Source organism: Sus scrofa, chromosome 4 (genome assembly GCF_054392235.1).
Source record: "Sus scrofa isolate SSC_HxYL_T2T_F1_AM1 chromosome 4, Sscrofa_HxYL_maternal_Yorkshire_Landrace_v2.0, whole genome shotgun sequence".
NCBI classification, from domain to species: domain Eukaryota; kingdom Metazoa; phylum Chordata; class Mammalia; order Artiodactyla; family Suidae; genus Sus; species Sus scrofa.
The window spans coordinates 1,321,115-1,335,763 of NC_139386.1; the positions used below are offsets into that span (position 1 = coordinate 1,321,115).

General features: G+C 58.6%; 1 protein-coding gene and 1 long non-coding RNA gene across 3 annotated transcripts; both read right to left on the minus strand.

Annotated features, from left to right (window-relative positions):
• Positions 1-471: 471 nt before the first annotated feature.
• LOC146403632 (uncharacterized) lies at positions 472-10,906 on the minus strand. 2 transcript variants are annotated; one of them, XR_014842876.1, is made up of 4 exons: positions 8,696-10,906; positions 8,026-8,301; positions 7,578-7,643; positions 6,031-7,228 (listed from the first exon to the last, which is right to left on the minus strand). It is a non-coding gene; the product is annotated as an uncharacterized LOC146403632 (long non-coding RNA). The 2 variants fall into 2 exon arrangements; XR_014842875.1 differs by lacking the exons at positions 6,031-7,228; positions 8,696-10,906 and adding an exon at positions 472-891 and having other exon boundaries at positions 8,026-8,555.
• A 525-nt stretch (positions 10,907-11,431) lies between these two features.
• GPIHBP1 (glycosylphosphatidylinositol anchored high density lipoprotein binding protein 1) lies at positions 11,432-13,421 on the minus strand. The gene is given in 4 exon segments (NM_001308826.1): positions 11,432-11,805; positions 11,928-12,041; positions 12,609-12,746; positions 13,341-13,421. Coding segments are annotated over 4 exon segments (543 nt in total). The 5' UTR covers positions 13,393-13,421; the 3' UTR covers positions 11,432-11,566.
• Positions 13,422-14,649: the final 1,228 nt, after the last annotated feature.

A 14,649-nucleotide genomic window follows, 5' to 3' on the forward strand; every position in this document is an offset into this window, starting at 1 on the left:
AGAAGACCCCCCCCCCCCCGAGTAACTTCCAGGCCAGGGAGCAAAGAGGTGACCCACTGAGCTCACTGCTTTCTTGCCAGTCCAGGAGCTTGAGGGTTAGTTTTCTCTTGGAAAACCACAAACATTTACATCCATAGTATGCTCTTGGAGTAACCCATGACTTTAGGAGGCTATGGAAAAGATTAAAAATAGCTCTTTATCCAAAATCTATTTGATGCCAAGTTCTCACTGGACTGATGGTCTGAAGGTAAAGATTTCTGAGCTGAAATCAACAGCATCTGATGAGACAGCTTTCCCAAGATGTCCAGAGCAGACCTGTGAGCAGGTTTAGAATTCTCTTTCTTCTAGACTATAAGCTGACTCTGAATGTCTTATCCAAACTCACAACATTTGAATTTGCAGCTTACAGACTGTATTATTAACACATTTAATTCCAGTTTCTTTTAAGATAACAATACTGTTCAATTCATGTTTTTTTTCTTTTTTTATTACTCAATGAATTTATTACATTTATGGTTGTACAATGATCATCACAATCCAACTTTATAGGATTTCCATCCCACACCCCCACACCCCCAAACTGTCTCCTTTGGAAACCATAAGTTTTTCAACGTCTGTGAGTCAGTATCTGTTCTGCAAAGAAGTTGATTCTGTCCTTTTTTTGGATTCCGCAAGTCAGTGAAAGCATTTGATGTTGGTGTCTCACTGTCTGACTGACTTCACTTAGCATGATAATTTCTAGGTCCATCCATGTTGCTAAAAATGCTGTTATTTTGTTCCTTTTAATGGCTGAGTAATATTCCATTGTGTATATGTACCACAACTTCTTGATCCACTCCTCTGTCGATGGACATTTAGGTGGTTTCCATATCTTGGCTATTGAAAATAGTGCTGTGATGGAAATACAAAGGATCATGAGAGACTTCTATATGCAACTATATGCCAATAAAACAGAAAACCTAGAAGAAATGGACAAATTCTTAGAAAGGTACAATCTTCTAAGACTAAACCAAGAAGAACTAGAAAAGATGAATGGACCCATCACAAGAACTGAAATTGAAACTGTGATTAAAAAACTTCCAACCAAAAAAAGTCCAGGACCAGATGGCTTCACAGGCAAATTCTATTGAACATTTTTAGAGAAGAGCTAATACCCATCCTTCTGAGACTATTTCAAAAAATTGCAGAGGAAGGGATACTCTCAAACTCATTCTATGAGGCCACCATTACCCTCATACCACAACCAGACAAAGATACCACAAAGAAAGAAAACTACAGACCAATTTCACTGATGAACATAGATGCAAAAATCCTCAACAAAATACTAGCATCCAACACTACATTAAAAGGATTGTACATCATGATCAAGTGGGATTTATCCCAGGGATGCAAGGGTTCTTCAATATCCACAGATCAATCAGTGTGCTACACACATGAACAAACTGAAGAATAAAAACCATGTGATCTTCTCAATAGACACAGAAAAAGCCTTTGACAAAATCCAACACCCATGTCTGATCAAAACCCTTCTGAAAGTGGGCATAGTGGGAACCTACCTCAACATCATAAAGGCCATATGTGACAAACCCACAGCTAACATCATTCTCAATGGTGAAAAGCTGAAAGAATTCCCGCTGAGATCAGGAACAAGACAAGGATGTCCACTCTCGCCACTACTCTTCAACATAGTTTTGAAAGTCCTAGCCACAGCAGTCAGAGAAGTAAAAGAAATAAAAGGCATCCAAATTGAAAAGGAAGAAGTAAAACTATCACTATTTGCAGATGACATGATACTATACCTAGAGAATCCTAAAGACGCTACCAGAAAACTGTTAGAGCTCATCCATGAATTTGGCCAAGTTGCAGGATACAAAATTAATACACAGAAATACATGGCATTTCTATACACTAACAATGAAAGATGAGACAGAGAAATTAGGGAAGCAATCCCATTTACCATCACATCCAAAAAAATCAAATACCTAGGAGTAAACCTACCTAAAGAGACAAAAGACCTGTACTCTGAAAACAGTAAGACACTGATGAAAGAAATCCAAGATGACACAAAGCGATGGAAAGACGTACCATGCTCTTGGACTGGAAGAGTCAATATTATCAAAATGTTCAATTCATGTTTATTCCTGCACTGTGTCCTCTCAAGACCCTGGTTTAATTTCTTGCATTTTGAGCATGTCCTTGCTGTAGTCTGTATCCTAAGTTGTAGATTTTAGATGGGAAATGACTGAGAGAGCTTCCTTCTAACCCTCCTTCTTACTCAAATGTGACCTCAGGAATTTTCCAACCTGGGCACTTTCCCTCCATCATGGGACAGGACACCTAGGAAAGGTCCTTCCTGGTGTTGAGGGACAAAAGGCACAATTCTGGAAAAAGCCTGACTCTTGATCTGCTATGCTTTCAGAGAAAGATCTTGATCAAAAGGGGGAAATGTGAAAATTAATAAACAGAAACATCAGAATTCCCTTGTGGGCCAGCAGGTTAAGGGTCCAGCATTGTCACTGCAGTGACTTGGGTCACTACTGTGGTGTGGGTTCGATCCCTGGCCCAGGAACTTCCACATGCCATGGGCACAGCCAAAAACAAACAAACAAACACAAAACAAACCCAAACCCCAAACCAGAAATATCACTAAAATGGAGTCAGGAGGCCAGAGGGGGGAGCTCTCAAGTGCTCCTGCTCCACATCGGTTGGAGATTCTTGGCTGTGCAATGTCTTCATTTGCATAATCTCATCTGGCCTCACCGACCAGAGTAAACAACTTAGGCTGATGGTGCTGACCCCACTCTCCAGAGAAAACAACTCAGGCTCAGAGAGTTAAGGGACCTGCAGTCCATCACACAGCTGGACCCAGACGCCTGCTGCACCACACGGGAGCATGAAGCCCTCAGCACATCCCCACTGGTAAGGTCCACTTGCTAGTGGCAAGCGGGGGACCTAGGCGGATGTCCAGGCTGGTCCCAGCTCTGGGAGAGGCCTCTGAAGTGATCCTTACGTGGCAAAGCAGGTGCTGCTGAACCCTGGACCCCTTTGCCCCGCTTGGCAGGACCGCTGCTTCCTTACTGGCTTTTATCATTCCGTGTTCTGGTTCCCAAACCTGCTCTCCATCAGCCTCACCACACTTCCTCAGGTGCCTCCAAGAGCGAGTGAAACAGAACCATGGGGGTTATACCCCCACCCCTATAATCTTAGACGTGTCCAGTGATTCTGATGGTCGGTCAGGTTTGAGCAGCATTGCAAGGCATGATCTCTCAGCGCAGCGGTGGTCACCCCAGCTGTTCTTCTGAAACACGTAAGCCCTCCCAGGGGCACTAAGTTTTTTTTTTTTTTTTGGCCAAACCCAAGGCATATGGAAGTTCCCAGGGCAGGGATCGAATCCGAGCTGCAGCTGTTGCAACACCAGATCCTTAACCTGCAGCATCACAGCAGGCACTCCTCAGGGGTGCTAATTTGATGGTGAGCTGGGGGAGTAGGCACCTGTCTTTGGTATTTTTTTTTTTTTTTGTCTTTTTGCCATTTCTTGGGCCACTCCCATGGCATATGGAGGTTCTCAGGCTAGGGGTCCAATTGGAGCTGTAGCCACCAGCCTACACCAGAGCCACAGCAACGCAGGATCCGAGCCGCATCTGCGACCTACACCACAGTTCATGGCAATGCCGGATCCTTAACCCACTGAGCAAGGCCAGGGATCGAACCCGAAACCTCATGGTTCCTAGTCCGGTTCATTAACCACTGCGCCACGATGGGAACTCCTGTCTTTGGTACTTTTTAAAGCACCTCTAGGCAATTCTAGTCATTCTGAGCCACTGTGCATGTACACACCAGGGAGAGACTCACAGGGGTCAGGCCAGCGGTTCAGTCTGAGCAACATTGATTCCTGACCCGTGGACGTGTTCCTCAACTCTGTGTCACGCAGGCTAACACCTGCCTCGGAGGCTCAGGGCTGACGAGAAGGTGGGTGGTTAGTACACTTGCGAGTCAATGACGTAAATGTCCCCACGTGCCTCCGCTTACACACCTACGAGGAGTTAGATCCCTAGGTGTTACCCGGGCCTGGAGGGGGCGGGTGAGGGAGAGTGGGCCCCCAGCTGACATCCCAGAGGCCTTCGGTGTCGGTTCACTCTCAGGTCCACCCTGGGTTGAGGCTGTGTTTGTCTGTGCAGCTTCTCTTTCATGGCAGCTGGTGCGTCATCCACTGTCTGGAGCTGAGGGATTTCCTGCAACCATTGCGTTCAAGAGTTTCTTGCCAGAGAATGTTCTGAGGCTGGGGTTTCACAGGACGGCTCCTCTCCAGGATGCAACGTCTGCCGTGCTGAGATTCCTCGTGCCCCCACCTCCACCATGTACCCCGGGTCTCTGGCAGGGTGATGGGTTTGAGGAACAGGGCTCCACGCGTGGAGGCTTTCCCCATGCTACTCCAGTATATTCCGTGCCCCACGCACCAGTTCTCCAAGGCTGGGAGCCGCGAGCCACCCTGGTCCTCCGGGTGAGGGGGGCTTCGCTCCGCTCAGCACCCTTGACACTGACCGCCTTCCTGGTCTGAACCCGAGGGGGTGCCTCTCTCACCAGCTTTCGGGCGGGAGCCCTTGACGTATGCAGGCCTGGGTCTCCCGCTGACACTGCCTCCCTTCTGGAGAGTTCCTGGTGGGACTGGGTGCCAAGGAGCCGGTGGCCTTGCTCAGCTCTGGCCGCTCTTCTGCAAACCTCTGCGGTCGCCAGAGGGCACCTCTCAGTGCCGTCTGTCCAAGGCCAACGGCCTGGAATCTCTGTTCTCAGGAATGTCCTGCTTTGGGGCCACTGCCTCATCCTCACCCAGTCCTCACGGTCAAGAACAAGGACAGGAAATGCGACCATGGCCACCTGCTTCCTGAGCTGGGAGAAAGGAAGTTGCGTGGAAAACACTAACAGAATGGAGCCTGGGTGGGGTCCGGTGGCCGGGGAGCCCCTGCACACTGGGCAGGACCCCAGCAGCCCTTCGTCCAGTTGGCAGCTCTTATGGGCCCCCCGAAAAAGGGAACACAGTGTCCTTCCTGAGCTTGCTGCCAGGGCTGTGCCAGGGGACACAGGGCCTGAGAGAGCCCCCCCCGGGGGGGGTGGCAGCTGAGAAAAGGGCTCATTTGTTCCCTTTTGTCCCCTTCTCATGGGGCTGGTTTCTCATGGGGGAGGGGAAGGGGGCAGGGCAAGTGGGCCCCCCCCAGTACTGGGAGGAGACAGAGGCGCGCCTCCAAAGCCTAAAGTACAGGGGCCCCGAGGAACTGCACCCCGGCATCGTGGAGCACCAGTGCCCGGCGGCCAGCACCCAGCCAGCCTGCACAGGGTCCTAGGAGACAGGCTCAGTGTTTCTCCAGTCTCGTGGAAGAGAGAGTGGGACACAGAGGGCTTGCCAAACACCCTCGGCTGGGAGGCCTCGCAGGCGTCTCAGCCCTGGTGCTTTTCAGTCCCCTTTATTGCTTCTGGGTTCCACGTCACGCTGGAAAGACCAAGAAGCCCCAACAGCATCCCAACCGCAGGGCAGAGTCCTTACCCCGGGGCCACCAGGCTCCAGAAACTTCTAGTGTTCTAGAGACGTGCCCCTGGGGGCTGAGCACCTGCTCATGGAGAGGGGCAGAGGCTGGTCCTCAGCCCATGCCCCCCCGCCCCGCCCCGTGCTGCTGGCCATGGGTGAGCTGGGCTCCTGGAGAGGGCAGCCAGCTCTCATCCAGAAGAGGGGACCGCACAGAGCACCTCTGTCACCGGCGGGGAGCGTTAACAGCTTGCCTGTGCTAAGGGCGCTTCGCAAGGGCTGTGTCTGTCTGAAGCCCGCGTCCTGGGCCAACGCCTTCACCGCTTTGATGATGGAAAGTCACGGAGGCTCCCACACCCACATGTGCCACAGCGCCCCAACAGCAGGCGGGGCGGGGCAGAAGAGGGAGCACGGACGGTGAGGGTGGGGCGGGGGATCCCGAACGGCACCCCAGACAGGCTGTTGGGGGGCCCTCTGTGGGGTGAGCATCGGGATGCTGCAGGCACGGCCTCTTTTTTTTTTTTTTTTTTTTGCGGCCTATGGAGGTTCCCAGCCTAGGGGTCGAATTGGAGCTACAGCTGCCGGTCTACACCACAGTCACAGCAACATCAGATCTGAGCTGTGTCTGCGACCTACACCACAGGTCACGGCAACGCCAGATCCTTAACCCACTGAGCGAGGCCGGGGATTGGACCTGCCACCTTGTGGTTCCTAGTCGGATTATTTCCAGGCACAGGCTCTTGAGAGGCGAGGTGGACTCAGGCCAAGTCACCGTGGAAACCATGCCCTCTGCAGGGCAGGGCCAGCCTGGGGGATGGGGCTGGCAGGTGTGCAGGGGCTGTTTCCTTTGGCCAAGAAGGTCTGAGTGCTGACGCGGGGCTCCCAGCTTATGATGTCAGGCGCAGGTGCCGCTGCCTGGCCACCAGCCGTGCTCAGGGGGGCCACAGGCACGGCCTGGCGCTCATGAGCGGAGTCTTCTCTTTTTGAGCACGTGCTCCAGCCCGCCCTCTGTCTGCCTGCAGGTCCCCCTGGGCCAAGCCTTCGCTGCCATCCCCACCATCCTGGCAAACACTTCCTCTAAACTCAGCTCAGGGCTGCTGCCCACCCTCTGTGCCGCCGCGGAGCCCTGTCTCAGCCCCTTGTGATGGGCTGGATTGTGTCTCCAAATTCACAAGCTCAAGTCCTCACCCCAGGACCTCGGAACGGGGCTGCGTTTGGAGATGGAGTCTTTACGGAGGTGGTGAAGGTCCAGGAGGCCACAAGGTGTTCCGCACCCAAGGCGACTGGGGTCCTTGTAAGAGCAGATCAGGACACGGACGCGCACAGAGGGCCGACCACGCGAGGACACGGGGAGGAGGTGGCTGTCCCCTCGCCAGGGAGAGGGGCCTCGGGAGGAACCAGCCTGGCTGATGCCTTGGCCTAGAACGTCCAGCCTCCAGGACTGGGAGACAGTATGTTTCTGTCACTTAAGCCACCCCAGGCGGTGGTATTGGTTACTTTGCAGTGGGATGGAGGTGGGCACAAGCCCATGTCAGGGCTTCTGGTGGCAGGTGGATTGTCGGGGTCCCCACGCGGCGACCGTGAAGTTTGAGGAAAGACAGTGAGTACTTGCCGACAGGCTTGGAGCCCCGGGCCCGCGGGAGTAAGAAAGCCTGAGGTCCTGCGGCGGGGGCTGGGCCCTCTTACTTCCTGGGAGTTGGGGGATGCCCTCTGTCGGGGAGGGGGAGGGAGCGAGCTTTGGCCAGGGTGCCCCGTGCCTTGCAGCCCATCTCAGAGCCTTGTGGGGAGACGATGAGGAACAGAGGCAGGAGTGCGGGCTCAGGAGGTGGGGGGCTTCTGCCCTGCCCCTCGGGTGGTGTGTAGCTGGCACGTCGAGCCCAGTGGTAAGAGGCAGCGAGCCTGCTGGGGAGGAACCTCGTCCTCCAGATGCCTGTTTCCAAGGCAACCCCTGGGTGGGGCAGACACCTGGGGGAGCACCTGGTGGGCTCGGGAGAGTCTGTGGTCCTCTGCCTCCCTCCCCGCCCACCCCCCAGCCCCTGCCTGGGCTCTGTGCACGTACGTTTCTCTCCCGCGGGGGCATTGGATGCCCAGGTGACTCTGCGCCTGTGTCCGCAGCTGGTCAGAGCTGAGGGGAGGGAGGTGTGGTTAGAATTTGTCCCACGTGTCGGGTTCAGGTGCCACACGTGGTTCCGAGACGTAGGGGGTCGGCAGGTGGGGACCAGGTGGAGGAAAGGGCTGTGTGTGAACTGGGGCAGTGGGCGCCTCCCTCAGAGCCTGCACCGCCCAGGCAACCCGGCCGCCTAAGGCCGAGGGTGACCCGAGTGCTCCAGACACGGCCCCCCCGTGGCCTGTCTTGCTCTTCCTCCCTCCTGGGCTGATCATCTATTTCGCCTTAAACATGCCAACTCTCCAGGAGCCTGAATCTCTCAGCCAAGGGCCAGGGAGTCTGACTCTTGTCTGGATGGCAGGAGGGTTGCTAGAAGCCTAGCAGGGGCCAGTGACCACACCTGACGTCCGGGCCGCGGCTCCTGTATCCAGAGCTGCCTCTCCTGCTGGGCCCCGGGACTGGGTCCAAGCCCAGCATGTGTCAGGTGTCAGGGGATTCTGATGGGTGGGCACTAAACTCAGCGATGGCCCCCAAACACGCAGGCCCTCATCCCTGGATCCGCAGAATGCGCGGCCTTGCAGGGCCAAAGGGACTTGGCAGAAGTGATGACGCTGCCAATCTCGAGAAGGAAGATTGTTCTTGATTTTCCAGCAGGATCAATGTCAGCACGAAGGTCCTTATAGGAGGAGGTGAAGGGAGATTTGAGACAGGAGGTGACAAGGAAAACACAGGTTGGGGAGATGCCCTTTGAAGAAGGAGGAAGGAGCGTTGAGCTAAGGAATGAGGTGGGCTCCTAGAAGGTGGAAAGGCAAGGACACACACACACACACACACACCCCCGGAGCCGGGGGCGGGGAGTGGGGGGTCAGTACAGGACCCGGTGCGGAGCTCACAGCCCGCTCAGCCGGCTGGAGAACAGCCAAGCCGGTGCTGTGTTCCCCGAGTCCGAAGGCCCGAGAACCAGGATCTCTGATATCTGAGGGCAGGGGACGATGGGTGTCGGGCGGGGTTTGTCCTTCCTGCCTTTGTGTCCCGTCTGGGCCTTGGGAGGGAGCGTGGTGCCCACTCACCTTGGGGACGGGAATCTTCCTTCCTCAGGCCAGCCGTCCAAATGGTAAGCTCTTCTGGAAATACCCTCCCAGACACGCCCAGAAATAACGTTTTGCCAGCCCTGGGGGCATCTCTTAGCCCCGTCGAGTGGGCACAGAAATTTGATCATCCAGTCTCCAAAAGGAACACAGCCCGGCGTGCCCTCTGACCTCCGGAGCCATCAGGTAATTCACAGGCGTGGCTTTTAAACAAAAGCTCTCTGGCAGCTTGGTTGGTTGCCACTGTTGGGAACATTTCTGCTGCACGGCAGGTGACTGAGTTACGCACATCCACGTCCACGTGCCCCCGCCAGCCTCCTGGGTACTGAGGTGCAGAGGGGCTGCCAGGCTGCTTGGGAAGGAGGGGCCTGCCACGTAGCCTCCAGAGGCCTCTGGCCGCTCCCTCTCGGGGCTGGGCTCATGCCCTGGGCCCTGTGACCGGTCCTGGACCCTGACCGTCCACTGGCATCTCAGACTGGACTTGGCCTGGGGTCCGGCTTGGCCTTGGCCACCATCCAGCCACTTCCAACCTCTGGCTCAGGCACCCTGGCGCCACTGTCCCTCTGGCCCCTGGCCCCCTTGGAAGGCAGCTGCTCTTGGCAAGAAGTCTGGGGCTGGGTCCTGGACCTGCCGTCACCAGCTGCGTGACCTTGAGTGGAGGTCTGCCAGGTGAACTGCTAGATGTTAGGACAATGAGCTTGTTGGGGTGGGGAGGGGCGGTGTTTGGGGGCCCAGCAGGCACATCAGGCCCCCACCCACAGCTGGACCTGCCACTGTGCTCATGGTGCCTCCTGCCTCTGCCTGCGCCCTGAGGCAGGGTGCGTTTAAGCCCTGGGCAGGGCTTTGCTTTCTGCTCCCCAGGGCAGGACTTGGGGGCCCAGCCGGGGCCCTGGACCCCAGAGAAGAGGCTGTCGCCAAAGCAGAAGCTGGAGGCCAGGGCAGGGCCTGCAGCCAGTGGCCTTCGACCGAGCCAGACCCCGGCTCCCACCTGCGGCCAAAGCCCAGGAAACCCCAAGGGTGCGTGGTGTGGTTTGTGTGCTCCGAGCCCTGGAGAGTTGAAGGCCGGGGGCAGGGAGGGTTGAAGGAAGATGCCACGAGGGCGGGTAACGGTGCCCAGTGTTTCTACAGCAGGGGGCGGGCAGGAATGGCAAAGGGGCTTCTTGTCAGGTAAGGGACTCTGGTGGGCGTCTCCCATGGACGCATACAGGCAGGTGGCACACACGGGCAGGCCGTCAGGGTTGTACCAACCATGGCAGCTGGCCTTTGCTCTCCAACAGGCGTGGGCTGTGGGCAGCCGCTGAGGGGCTCAGTCAGTTCGCACAGCAGCCCCACGGGAGGGGTCTGCTACTCTCTCACTTGACAGACGGGGACCCCCAGAAGGGGCTCGCCTGGCCGTGGAGCTGAACCCAGGCCGGTGGCCCCCGAGCTCTGGTCTAATCTGCTGTGCTTTAGTAGGGACTGTGTGTACAAGTGCGTGTGTCCATGAATGTGTGTGAAAGGTGTACGTGTAAATAAGTGCACGTGTGTGAGAGCGTGTGAAAACGCAAGGGGCAGAGAAACTCCAAACGGCAGAGGTTTATTTTCCTCCCAGCTAAAGGGCTCCTGAGCTAGGCAGTGCTGGGCTGGTGTGATGGTTCTGGGCCACTTCCTCTGTGCCGCCCTGCCATTCTCAGTGTGCTGCCTCACGGTGCAAGGTGGCTGCTGAGCTCTGGCTATCATTCCAGCCATTCCAGCCACATGAAGGAGAAAGGAGGAGAGAAAGATAGGCCATCTCTGCCCAAGAGATTTGCCCCCCCACTCCCAACTGGGCCTTGAGGTTTTCATTAGTGAGGAAAGGGGCAAAGGGGAAGTGGGGGACTGCTCTGCCTACTGGGACACCTGACAGGAAGGACAGGGCTCTGGGCTTCCCAACCCGGGGATGCTGAGCTGGTGGGGATCAGGGGTCCTCCAGGCCTTGGTCTGTGCTGCTCTGATGGGGAAACCGAGGCTCAGGCCCAGGTGTGCTCCCTCCCACCCCAGGGCTCTGTCCCCGCACCAGTCAGGGAAGCCAAGTGCCTGGCAGCCCATGGCACCCGCCCAGCCAGAGCAGACGCTGGGGAAGCCAAGGTTCTCTGACCCAGCCCCTCCCACCATTCCTGTCCTCTTCTCCTCAGGAACCCAGAGGTTGTTTTGCTCCTCCCGGATGCAGGTGGCCTGGCTGCGCCCTCCACCGCCCCTCTGCCCCCTGCCCCAATAGGCTGAGTGGCTCGCTGCCAAGTCCTATCTCGGCCAACCTCCTGCCTGCCTGTCATTTCTTCTCCTCTTCCAGCCACTCACTAACCCCATCCTCAACCCGCTGCAACCTCCTGGGCTGGGGGAGGGGCTTCTTCCTATGGGCGGGGCTGGGGAGGGGATTCTTCCTGTAGGCCTGGGAAAGCTTCCTCCCAGTCCCCTCCCCCAATGGGCTGGGAGACCCACAAGACTGCCCAGCGATGGAGGTTTCTGTTGGTGGGAAGTTGGGGAGCAAACTGGGGAGGGCTCTGCTGGCCTATGGTGAGTGTTTTCTCTGCAAGGGTCGGGGGGAGCTATGTGGACCCACCCTGTGAGTGGCTGCGGCTGGACCGAGGCCCAGATGCTGGCCATCCTGCCATGCACAGGTGGGGAGAAGAGGCCAGGATGCCAGATGAGGGATCGGAGGAAAGTTGGAGGTGGCTGGAGGAATCAGTGCTGGCTGGCCTGTTACAGACACTCCAGGTTTATTCTCCAGAGCTGGCACTGGGGGCGGGGAGGGGAGGGTTGGGAGGGGGAGAGAGTGGACAGAGTGCTGGCCAGCCCGGGTACAAGCGGGCTGCGGTGGGGCTGGGACCACCCCACTCAGAACCCCACCGCCCGAAGACAGGAGGTGAGGAGGCTGAGCAAGAGGGTGGCGGCCACAGTTGTGGGGCTCCCCTGGGGGCCCCCTGCCCCGCTTTCCCCGGGGTACTGCCAGGGTGGGGCGTTGCACAGGCTGGAGTGGCAGCAGCTTATGGTCGTCAGGGCTCCATCTACTGTCTTGGAGATGGGTTGACACATGTCTGCACACCACCCTGAGTACGTGGTCTGGTGACCTGACTCTGGGGGGAGGGGGTGGTGGAGAAAGTGTGTCACACCGGGCAGGACGAGGCACAGCTGAGGCCGCTCACGGGCGTGGGTGCCGAGCTCCTCCAGTCCGGCCGCCCCAGGGTGGCCTGCTCACCAGTATTCCAGTGGGAGATGATGGTTTTGCAGGTGTGGGCAAGGATGCAGTTCTGCAGCTTCTTGCAGCTCTCATCCCTGTGCAGGGACTGGCAGGCGTAGCACTGCAGCAGCACTGGGGGCCGGGCGGGCTCAGGCGGGGAGGGGGCGCAGTCCCCCGAGCGCCCCCCGCTCACCCACTCATTGTCATCTCCGGGGCCTCCTCCTGGCTCCTGTCCATCTCTCCCTTTCTCTGCTCATGTCCCCAAACCCCGAGCGCCCCAGCCCCGGGATGGCCCCTTTCCCTCCCCTCACCCTCCGCCCCACCAGCGCCAGGACCCTCCCGTCCTTCTGAATAGGACTCCACACCCAAGGCCTTTGATTCGCGGATCTCTCCATCCTGGGCCTCTGTGTGCCCCTGTCTGCTCGGCAAACTCCTATTTAATCTGTCTGCCCGACGCCATTGCTCCTTCCAGCAGTGGCTCCTTCTGTGGGCCCCTACTCTGGATGGTCAAGCCGCGAGGCCGGGGTGGGCTGAGCACAGGGGGCGCCTCGCCCTCCCCGCCCAGACGGAGGAAGCGCACAGCTGCTCTTGTTGGGGGCTCCCTGTCAGCCTCGCAGACCCTGGCGCTCCGCGGTCCCCAGGCCTGTGTTAAAAAAGAGGGACGAGGGCCCCCACCCTGGGGTGGGGGGGGACAGGTACCGCTGCCTTTGCTGCCCGCAGCCATGCTGGCCTCGTCTTCCTCCTCGTCGTCGTTGTCATCATTGTCCTCGTCGTCGTCGTCGTAATCTTCTGGCTCCAAGTCCACGTTGTTCTCGTCCTCCTGCGCCCGCCCCCTCCCTGGCCACGCAGGGACACCTGTCAGCCTCCACGACCCAGGCCCCGAGGACACGCTCGGGGCCAGTGCCGCGCCCCGACCCTGGATCCACCACCCGCTTCCTGGTGGCCCCTCTAGCTTCCCCGGCCAAAACTCCCAAGCTGGCCGGGTCACCGGCCGGGCCTCTGCGGCCTGGCCCTGCTGTGTTACCCACCAGCGGCCTGGTGTTGCCCTCACCAACCCCCGGGGGTGTGCGCTGGCCTTTGAGAGCCCCCCCCCGCCACCCCCGGGCCCCCTAAACCCTCAGGAGAGCCTGTCCATTTTATGGAAGAGGGAACTGGGGCTGGGAGAGGAGAAGGAACCCCAAAGCCTGCATCTTGGAGACACTGAGCCTGGAGCTGGGTGGGGAGGGGCGCCCATGCCCCCAGGGGCCGGCCGGGCCAGGGCTGGAGGTCTGGGGACTGGTGGGAACCCAGGTCAGTCCCCATCCACTCCCCCTGGCGTCCTTCTTCTTCCTCCCCAAGCCATGCCGTGTCCCCCGCTGGGGGTCCCTGGCGTTCCCGTGGGCCTGGATCGTGCTGTCCCCTCGCTGCAGGGTCCCCCTTCGCCCCGAGTACCTGGCTGCCCACACAGCAGCACGGAGAGCAGGACAGCCACCAGCGCCTTCATCCTGCCGTGTCTGCTCTCCGGGTGTCCTCGCTGGGCCTCGGGAGCTGTGGGAAGTGGGACAAAGGGCGTCGCTGAGGGCTTTCCGGACACCCTGGGCCCCCAGCTCCAGCCTCGAACAATGGGCTTCACCCCGGCCCCCGGGCCAGGCGCTGGGCCAGAGATGGCCACTTCCCTCCCTGACTCCAGGGCTGAGGGAGGGGGAGTCCTTGTGGCCAGCCTTGGGGTGTCCAGGCCACCTGTGTGCCCTGGCCATGGAGCCTCAGCCCTGCGGGGCGGGCCAGCCAGCCCCCCGCCCCATGTCTGGACCCCCAGACCCGGGACCAGGCCCCACAGCTGCAGGAGCTGGGCCCCAGGTATTTTTCAGTCACAGACCACCAACCTTCAGCCGTGAGTCAGCCTCCCTGACGTTCTGGGGCCTGATTAAGAGTCTTTCAAAGAAAAACGCAATCCTGTTCCTCCTACTAGCCCCCCTCCGCCCCGCCACTGCCCTCGCGCGCTGGCAGCCCCCCTGCCCACTGCAGGGCTTTGTCTGTGCTGTTCCCTCCCCCTGAGTGCTGTTCCTGCCAAGGTCCACGAGGCCGTTCCACCTGAACAGGTGTTGCCTTCTGGGAGACCCGCCCCCCGCCCCCCACCGTCTCACACCCCATGCCCCCCCTTTCATTTGCCTCCTGCCCTCTGGAGCTCCCATGTGAGTGCCCAGGGTGGGTGGGGACCTCCTGTTCTGGCCGCTGCCCTCCGGCCGGGTCTGCATTGTGTCAGAGGCCCGGGCAGCCCTCCTGCTCCCCCTCTGGGGGCTGCAGACTGCAGGGTGGGTGCTGAGAAGCCCCTTCGGGAGGCCATGGAAAGGTGGGGGCACGGCCAGGAGGCCTAGAGCTGGGGAGGTGAGCCCGCCCACTGTTTGTCTGGGGTGCTTCCTTGATTCCTCCAGCCTGAGTGTCCCCAGGGGCCAGACGTTCTCAGGGGCCACCTGGAGTGGAGATTTAGAGCTGGCTCCCGGGTGAGACCAGCTGGGCCTGAGCCCCTCCTCTGTTCCCTGGTTCCGTGCGCTCCAGCGTTCTCAGAGGGGTCTTGGCCATCAAGAGCCAATGCCCGCTGGCGTGCAGGAAAGCGCCTGGCACAGTCCCCAGAGGGCTGGCTGGAATGACAGTTCTCTGCAGCCTCAGCCATCCAGTGTCCTCCCTGTCCCCTATCCCTTGGGAACCGGAGCTCTCCCCTCCCCGTGGCGCCTGGCCATCCCGGCCCACCCTCAGCTTCTGC